This window comes from Eurypyga helias, unplaced genomic scaffold (genome assembly GCF_000690775.1).
Source record: "Eurypyga helias isolate BGI_N326 unplaced genomic scaffold, ASM69077v1 scaffold43665, whole genome shotgun sequence".
Classification (NCBI taxonomy): domain Eukaryota; kingdom Metazoa; phylum Chordata; class Aves; order Eurypygiformes; family Eurypygidae; genus Eurypyga; species Eurypyga helias.
In genome coordinates this window covers 41,970-51,300 of record NW_010251648.1, presented here as the reverse complement: position 1 = coordinate 51,300, position 9,331 = coordinate 41,970, and the positions used below count along the sequence as shown (strand labels likewise).

The window sequence follows — 9,331 nt, the reverse complement described above, 5'->3', positions numbered from 1 at the left end:
CCTAAATGATTCTGTGATTCTGTATTTTTCATTTGGACTGTGTAAATATACATAAAGACATATTATTGTGGTAGAGACATCCCCAGCTGTTCAGGGATGATTTATTTATTTTCAAAAGAAGATAATTTTCTAAGCTTTTCCTTTATCTCTGTCCTTCTGGAGGTTGGTGCCTTGGAACAGGCAATGCTGGACGCTTTAGTGATGGACCGTGTAGATTTTGTGAAGCTGTTAATAGAGCACGGAGTGAACATGCACCGTTTTCTTACCATATCCCGTTTGGAAGAACTCTACAATACAGTGAGTATTTGAAATCCCAGTGTACAACTTTAGATAAGAATGCCTAGCAAGGATACTGTTTTGCTTGATTTGATAATTAGGCCACATTTTTATGTAGGATTTTTGAAAAAAAAAATTGAAAATGAATGGGATTTGAGCATTTTTGATTGTAATATTGGATTTTTGGATTGGTTTCAAAGCTTTTTACTTTTGATTTATTGACATGAACCAGACAGAGTACTCATCTGAAGCTCATGAGAAATATGTCCTGATTTTAATCTGCTATGTGATACATGCTTATCTTGCTGAACATGGTATGTTGTTTAAACAAAGTGATTCCAACTTCTTTCTAGAATATATCAAGATTTAAGATGGTAGTTTTTGCAGATTGATGCTGAAAATATTTTTGAAGAGGTTTGTGGGGGAGTTTGAATTACAGTAGCTTATCCTGAAGATCTTTTATCTGCTTTCTTTTACTATATTGATTTTCTAATGCCGACTGACATATTTACTGTCTTTTCACACCACAGAAACAAGGACCATCAAATCTACTTTTGCATCACCTGGTTGGAGATGTGAAACAGGTAATTCACACAGGAAAGGCTAGGGAGCAAAAATGGTAGTTTAGAACTTCAGTGTCCACTAGCACACTGCTATGAAGTAACAGGAAATTTTCGGAAAGAAGTGATGGGTTCATTATTATGCTCCTACATATACTAAATGGTTTTATCTTCATCCCACTGATTCCCCTAAGCAATTAACTAGCATACTACTACTGAACACTCCCAAGGGTCCTGTACCTTAATTTCAAAGCCGAGGAGTTAGCATAGATCAGACTTTGACTTTCTTTCTCAAGTTACCAAAGTGACATCATGAAGTGATTGTGCAAAAGGCTTAGTGAACTAGTGCACTAATTATGCTCATTGCTTTATATATTTTTTTTCCCCAAAGCTAACAAAGTCTTTCCTTGTTAAGCAGTAACAAAAGGATACTGTGACAAGCTATATTATTATTTTGATGTGCTGCATTGCCTAGGAGAACAGAAGGTGGCAGTGGATGACTACTGCATGGAGCACAGGCTCCACTAGTAGTTTAGCAGCAGCCTTGTTATTTAGCTACACAGTTAATTTATTTCGTGTTTCTGTTATCTATTGTACCTCACAGCGCTGCTTAGCCAAGGAGGGATGAACTGTACTTTCTGCATCTAGTCTCCACTGCAGGAGATGCCTAGATCCAAAACTAGATTAATTGGGTAATTCTTTCCAGGGTACAAATGCTAATATAAAATAAAATGCTAGGTCTGACTGTTTGCAGAGTTCTGTGGTCTCACGTAGTGGGATTTCTGGTATGATTTTTTTATTGGGGGTGGCTTTAATTTTCACAAACCTTATGTCTTGGAAGGACAGTGGAAGTAAACTGTGAAGCAGTGGTGCTTTAAAGAGAAGTGGTGAGAGACTCAGAAGGTACAGCTAATGCATGTGGTGCTGCTGTCCTAGTTATCAGGAACCTCTACAAGAGATTACCAGTCTCCAGGAATTACTCTACAACATTGAATACATGCTCATCCATGTCTTCATTTTTAATTAATGAATTAGTTTAATGAGTAAACTAATTACGCCTTTGGGTAAGATTTGAAACTTAGAAATCTCTATAGAGTTACTTTATTAATGAATTAGTTTAATGAGTAAATCATACTATGCTAGATTTCTCTTGTTATGAGAAGAATATTTTTATCAGTTGCTCTGGATGTTGGTGATTAACGTGAAGAACCATTACCCTCACTGTTGAATGCAGCTGGTCTTGTGAACATTGCAAGATACGTCCCTGTGCAATGTGAGTACAGTGGACTGTAGGCATCAGACTTTTCAGGCTGAAAATGTGGATTTGCCTGTGTTCTCCCACCTAGGAGGGTTTTGTATGCCTGATGACTGTGTACTCTCTCCTGAGAGGTGCAGGAGTTCTCAGTTGCACCTTCTTCCAGACTCCCCTCATAGTGGCAGGGCTCTGACATGGTTGAATGTTGCATGTAATAGCATCATGAATTGCTTGTGACATTTGGTGTTTCAGAATGCCCTTTCCTTGGATTACAAGATATCACTGATCGATATTGGGCTGGTGATAGAGTACCTCCTTGGTGGAGCTTATCGGAGCAGCTACACAAGGAAGCATTTCCGAAGTCTCTACAATGACCTCTACAGAAAACACAAGGTAACTTCTATGAAATGACTACCACTGGTCATCAAGAAAAAACAAAATGTGACACCTAAAAATAGCTCAGGTTGTCATTGTGGTTTGTCTGAAGAGCATTGGTTAAATATATGGCATACTTGTCTGTTTTACAAATCTTTGCCAACCGTGAAGATTTGCAAATAAAACTGACAAATCTCTTCCCAAACTACTCCCGGTCCCCCAAGACCACCAGTGCTTGTTAAATTAACTATAGTTCGGTAAATTTACCTTTGTGTCTGCTAATCGGTTTATGCTCTATGCCTGACATCCATCAATATAGTTCGACAAGGCTCTACCAACCACTGTTTTCCCTTTAGTAAAGCAGTTGCACGTTTCTGCTCTTGCACCTTGAACCACGTCACAAAAATACTGAATTAACAGGCATTGACCTAGACTTGGAGCATACCAGCATGGCATAGTGAAGAGAAACATGGAGGTCCCTGACCTGAGTTTTGGACAAATACGTTTTAGAAGCAGCTTGGTGCTAGTGGTGCATCTTCCTGCCCAATGAGCTGTGATTGCCTGGTAGAGCTTGTTCTGTGGCAGACTGGTCATCACAGGGGAGGTCTCATGCTGGATGTGCCAGGCTGTAGACATGATGCAATGGCTTTGTGCAGGCAGAGGATTTCGCTGTATGTCATAACATTGTGCCATGTCTGCGTATCAGTACTGTCACCTTTACAAATAAACAAACTGCCTCAGAAACATGTGCAGACATCCGCGCACTTTCATTTTCTGTGTTGACTTTCCAAAATCAGTAACTTGAAAACAGCCCAAGCTTCTCAGTACATTAGCTGAATATCACTCCCAACATCACAGAAGGAGCAGATTTCTCGCATAGAATTCTCCACGTTTTTTGGAGTAGAACTGGACTTTGATTAAAGTAATTTCACATGTTAAAAAACAAATGACAAAAACCTTTCATCCCCATAGGCTGCTTTCATGACTGATAGAAGCAGCTCAGGGTGATCAAGGAAAATGAGAAGAAAAATAAAAACTGTTACTTGGAGTGAAGAGAAACACAGAAACAGAGCTTCCTGTGTGTCACTGGCTTAATACAATGCTTAAAAAGAAATATTTGAGCAGTTATAAAACCCTTCGCTGTATCCTCATGAAATAATGACCTTAACAGGGATGGGTGAAACCACCTGATCAACACCAGAGTGTTGGTGATTCAGCTGGTGACATTCTTCCCTCTCAGTCAACACTGAACAAGATGCCCAGGGTGGCTAGGCATGCCATCCTTTGGAGGAAATGGCCAGCAAAAAGGTCAGAGAACTTCTGTGTTTCAAAGAGCTTAGGGCACTTTTTATAAGGATAAGCACTCAGAAGAGCTTCTAGGTTGGGCAGGTCCAGTGTGGTGCAAGCCCTGTTGTTGTTGTTGTAATTGGTGGATGCTATTGGGGAAATCAGTATTTTGGATTCAGGATAACATACTTTTTTTTTAAATTAGATGTGAAACAGGTGACTTTTTCCTTGGTGGTATAAGCTCCAGTGGTAGTCGTCGTGATTGCTAACTCACTAGTCTTTGAATAAGATCAGTTTCTACAGACACCATCGCAATCAGAGATAAGTACAGGCAAACTTCATCTCTAACTTCCATTTATCTCCTTGTGTTTTATGGTATACCTTTGGATCTAGAGAGTGCTCTCCAGCTTTTCTCAGAGCCTGTCTCATTCCCTTCATCAGAATCATCAGACAAGTAGCAGAATGGGATCTGCTGAAAGTACTTTGCATTCTCAGTTCTTCAGAACAGCACAGCCTTACAAATGCAAGGTAATGTAATTGCTTATTTGACCCTTTGCTTAGGACATACTAGGCTGCTAACAATTTTATTGAGGAATTTTAGACGTATATTGGTCAGGCCGTTAGTTATCGTAATTCTACTAGAATTCCAGTGGAAGCAATGTTTTACTGCTCACTTCTCATGAATTACAGATCTTGCAACTTGAATGTTTAAATCAAGATCAGACTCCTCCTGTGGTGCTTTTCAACCTCTGTCTATTTGTTGCAAAAGGATTTCATTCACTGAAATGTGGTATCGCCAGATTTCTGAACATCAGGCTTGGGTGAAGACTCTTCTTGTTTGGAAGCAACAGTAGGATTTCTCTGACTTTCCCAACGTTTTCTCATAATTACTTATTAAGGTAGCTACAGTTAGCCTGCTAAGAAGAGATATGGTTCTGGTATCTGGAAAATGATGACAGAATATTTTCTTTCAAAGAAAGAATAGTAGAAGAGTAAAAATTGCCACATACAAATATCTACATACATAAAGTAGAATAAATTTAAATGACTATGTTGGAATTAGTCCGAGCCAAAATGAACCCATTATAGCACTGAGGCAACCTCACTTTATGCCAGGAAGACTCTTTCTTTGCCTTTAGTGGAGAAATATTCAGACATGAACATACAGCAAGTTTACATTACAAGTGGGGCAGACAGTGAAAATCATCTTTAAGTACCACAAGTCCTTGGCGTGTGTTTCAACCTACTGATTGCTTTTTCTCCTGTCATGACACAAATACAAGGATTTTTATCTTGGTATCATGGGATTTGGAGACTGCCCAACGCTATGGAAGGTCAGGCCATAAATGGCATGGGTACAGTGCAAGGAGTGTTTTTCCTCTACTAATACTACCAGATTCTTATCATTGGTGATCTGAATGTCATCCTAGCTGTGGTTTATGACTTAAATGTGTACAGTGATCAAATAGTTTGCTACTTGCAATTCAGATTTGCGTGCATTTTTATTTACATGAATCTGAACCTCAACCACTCATTGGGATTTTCTTTTTTTTTTGAAAAACAAATTTGTAGGAAAGATCCACTGCTTTCCATAAGAGTAAGAAGAAATCAAAAGAGGATATAAACTTTGCAGAGAACTATGAGTCATCTGGCTTTATCTACCCCTATAATGACCTCCTGGTTTGGGCAGTATTAATGAAAAGGCAGAAGATGGCAATGTTCTTCTGGCAGCATGGAGAGGAAGCCATGGTCAAAGCCGTTGTGGCTTGTAAACTCTACAGGGCGATGGCACATGAAGCTAAACAGAGCAACATGGTGGATGACACTTCAGAAGAACTCAAGAAGTACTCAAAGTATGAGTTCTCCCTTCACTTCAGTTAATAAAATTCTGCAGTGCTTAGAATGGTTAGATATTCTCCTAATCCACTAAGAGTTTGTAAGGTTAGTGGTGCTATGGTCTACAGAGTGTAAAAGAAATGCTGTCAGCTTCCCACTATTCATATTATGTAATGGAGCACAGTATTGGTGTGCAGTCTGGTTGAGAGTTAAAGGAAAGCTATTAGCATGTTATGTAGTTGCGTGTTTGAAAAGTGAAATATCGGTGAGTAATGTGTGGCTTACTGTCTGTGAAATGGTCAAGTGTGAAATTTTTCTTTCAGCTTCCCTTCCAGTTCAACTTGTTAAAAAGCCATATGGCACATATACGTTGGATTTTTCCAATCTATAATGTCGCAATGGGCAAACTAAAATCAGTGCTTAAATCCTGCTCTGTGTAAGAACTAAAGAAAAATGTCTGCTGAAATAACTGAATGAATAGAAAATGAAGTAGAATTTTTTTCAAGTTTGTAGTTTCATTTTAGTGTTTTCTGGTAGTTTTTCTTGCTAATGACATACTGTGTGCTTTGCAGACATTATGCCTCAGTTTCAGTGTACAGTAAGATGAGCTGTCTTGTTTTGCATGCAGCTCCAAAGCTTAATTTAAAGGAAGGTGTGTCTTTCTTGAGATAGTTTAAGAGCCAGTGTAAAAGAAAAGTCTTTTGCAGCTGTCTGCAGTGCTTACCCAGAGTGGTGACGAGTAAGTATGTTGTTGAAGGAAATAAACAGAACTTTGTAGGTCCATTTTAACTGCTGAATGAGATAAAACCAAAACAGAACAAAAATAGAAAACAGGATGATGCTAAACCTTGTGATTAGGACTGAATAGTTAGATTTACTGCCCAGATTATTTTTTGCTAGTTACATTGATAAAACCATGGCAACAATAGGAGAAGGCATACTTACTGGGATGGTTACCTGAACCTTAGCTTAGCTTTCAAACCAGCCCCTTTGCAGCAGTGATTTTCAGTTTTGACTGATCCCTCTTACATTAACCGTTAATTCCTTTCTGCTCTAGGGAATTTGGGCAGCTTGCCTTGGAAGTGCTGGAGAAAGCATTCAAACAGAATGAGCAGATGGCCATGAAGTTGCTGACTTATGAACTGAAAAACTGGAGCAACTCAACGTGCTTAAAACTAGCAGTATCTGTGGGGCTGCGGCCTTTCGTATCCCATACTTGCACACAGATGCTGCTCACTGATATGTGGATGGGACGCCTGAAGATGCGGAAGAACTCTTGGTTTAAGGTAACATCACTCTAGCTTTTTCTGAGTGTTCAGATGCTGTTTAGGTGCTTTATGCATGTCTTTGTGGTTAGGAATATGTCTAATGCGGCTTCAGACAGATGTGCTTAAGCATGGATTGGAATGTACACATCTGGGAGAGAAGAGAGAGGTGGAGAGGGAAGATAGTTCTTGTTTCTGTTTTACTTCTTTGCAAAAGAAGCTGTGGGATGATATTAGAACAATGCATCTGTGAGGTTTTGTTTGCTGTTCCCATTCTCTCAGCATCCTTCAGTCCCTCCCTACCTGCTCTCGTTGCCCCGCATTACTGGTTCTCTGTCAGAGCTGCTGATGGGAGGAATGTCACTGCGACATGGGAAGCAGTATCTATTATATCCCCAGATACCATGATACTCTTCAAAGCCACAAAGTGGGCAAGAGCAACACACTCCTTCAGAGGCTGTAGGAGTGTGATACAGTGATTCCCTGTACCAGTGGCTCTTTCACAGGCCAGCGCTGGGTTTGTGCTGGTGCCACGTATAGCTGATTCACAGCCATAGCCTCAGGTCTGTGCTATCACTGCTGAATTAATTTCCTGAATACTGTCTCTCTCTTTTAGGTCATTATGAGTATTCTTCTGCCTCCCACCATCTTGATGCTGGAGTTTAAAAGCAAGGCAGAAATGTCTCATGTGCCTCAGTCCCAAGACTTCCACCAGTTCACGTGGTATCATGGGGATCAGAGCCCAACCAGCTCTAAAGATGCCTTGTCTCTGGTCAGTCTGTGATGATCAGCCATCTGTGTGTCAGGGTCTGTCTGTTTACTACTGTATAATCCTGAGAAGTGAGGAGAAGGTGATCAGCTGCAAGCACTGGGGCCCAATTCACAAGAACTAGGGGTTTGGTCCTGGTTTGGATACAGACTGAAATGACCTTGAACAAGTCACTTGATCTATCCTGGCTGTCACTTCTGTAGTGGTCATAATGAGAAAATCCTTCCCAACCTCACAGAAGTATAATGAGATTATAAGTGTCTGTCAGTTAGGCAAGTATTTTAGAGAACAGTCTATTCAAGCTGCAGATAAATACCTATGTAATCTTGTATACCAGGTAATCTAAGAACATAAAACATAATTCAGGTTCTCCAGTTGAGCTGCCCAAAGCAAGGAAACAGCAGAACTGAGGCAGCCCAGATCCCCTCCTCTCCAACTCGCTCTGTCCTCCTGCTCTGCCTGGCCAGCTGCCTCTGCCCCGCATCTCAGCCACAGCCTCTCCTCCTCTCCAGGGTCATCCTTTGCTCTTAGTCTCTCCTTGAGATTTTGTCCCCTGAATTAGATCATAGCCCTTCCAGAGGTCCAGCTGATGCCCTCATTGTTGAAAAACAGGTATCTCTATTTCTGCATTTCTTGAGCCTAGCAGAGATGCCATTTAAAGCACAAGAGAAGCACTGTGATTTTGGTTTTGTCGCCTGAAATGAGCTCTGAAACACTCGGGGGGGGTCTGGGGTTGTGCAAATGTCCTTTTCAGACCTGTCTGTAGAGAGTCACCAGCGTAGGTGAAGTCTTTGCCTTATAATATCTGAATTCCCCCAGCCTTCTGTGAAGCTGAACTGTCTGTACTTTCTTTTTCTCATTCTGCACAAACCATTCCTGGAACTGAAAATTTCCGAAAGTTTTCAGTCTGAGGTAGAGAGCAGACATGGAGAATTTCCATCCAGAAGGGTAAATCTTGGTGAGGTGCTACCCGATGATAACAGGATTGTCAAGTGAGAGCTGTCAGGCAGTCATTTTTGCTGTGCTCTCCTTATATTAGAGCAGATGAACACTGTAGATTGCTTGGGACTTTCTCAGTTAACTTTCAATATGTGTAAAATAAAGGAGAGTGGATTGTCGTTGAGGGCTTTCGCATCAGCATGGTAGGCCTGTCAATGCCATGCTTCTGTTTTCTCTCTCTGATGCAGATAAATGCTCGCAGCCATTATCTCCTGCAGTGCCTATCTAATACAGTCAATTCAAAATGCTTTTTATGGGGTTAGGTAACAGCTGTGATACAGAGGACAGGTCAGTCATAATTATTTGCAGCAGAACCACCTCTGTGGTCTGGTAGAAGGCAAGACAGCAATGTGCGTAAGCACTTTTCTGACCTGTCTCAGACAGGGCTGTCTCCTTCCTGTGCTAACAATATGCTTAACTTTTGATTTTATCTAATACAGAGCATTGTTTAAAACAAAAGACCAAAGTACTCCTTTTTCTTAAATACTCTAATATGAAATATTATAGAAAATGTACAGAAATTTCAACAGTATACCTGTGCCATATAGAGCATCTTTTGCATGCAGTCATGAATTCCAGTAACCTGCTGCAGCTGGAAATTGCACACTTTCGTGGGACAAATTTTCTCCTTCACCATGGAAAATCTGATGTTAACACATTGATATGATCCTGTGTATCAGACCCACTGGGACCTGGGCAGGCTGGAGAG

At 40.6% G+C, this 9,331-nt stretch overlaps 1 protein-coding gene across 1 annotated transcript in view; it reads left to right on the top strand.

Annotated features, from left to right (window-relative positions):
• Positions 1–162: 162 nt before the first annotated feature.
• TRPM6 (transient receptor potential cation channel, subfamily M, member 6) overlaps positions 163–9,331 on the top strand; it is a gene marked incomplete at its 5' end in the record, with an annotated part of 46,836 nt that continues 37,667 nt past the window's right edge. Inside the window, 7 exons of the mRNA XM_010152093.1 lie at positions 163–297; positions 807–860; positions 2,344–2,484; positions 4,171–4,281; positions 5,326–5,606; positions 6,647–6,875; positions 7,471–7,626. Of these exons, the coding sequence (XP_010150395.1) occupies positions 163–297; positions 807–860; positions 2,344–2,484; positions 4,171–4,281; positions 5,326–5,606; positions 6,647–6,875; positions 7,471–7,626 (1,107 nt within the window). The remainder of the gene's footprint in view (positions 298–806; positions 861–2,343; positions 2,485–4,170; positions 4,282–5,325; positions 5,607–6,646; positions 6,876–7,470; positions 7,627–9,331) is intronic.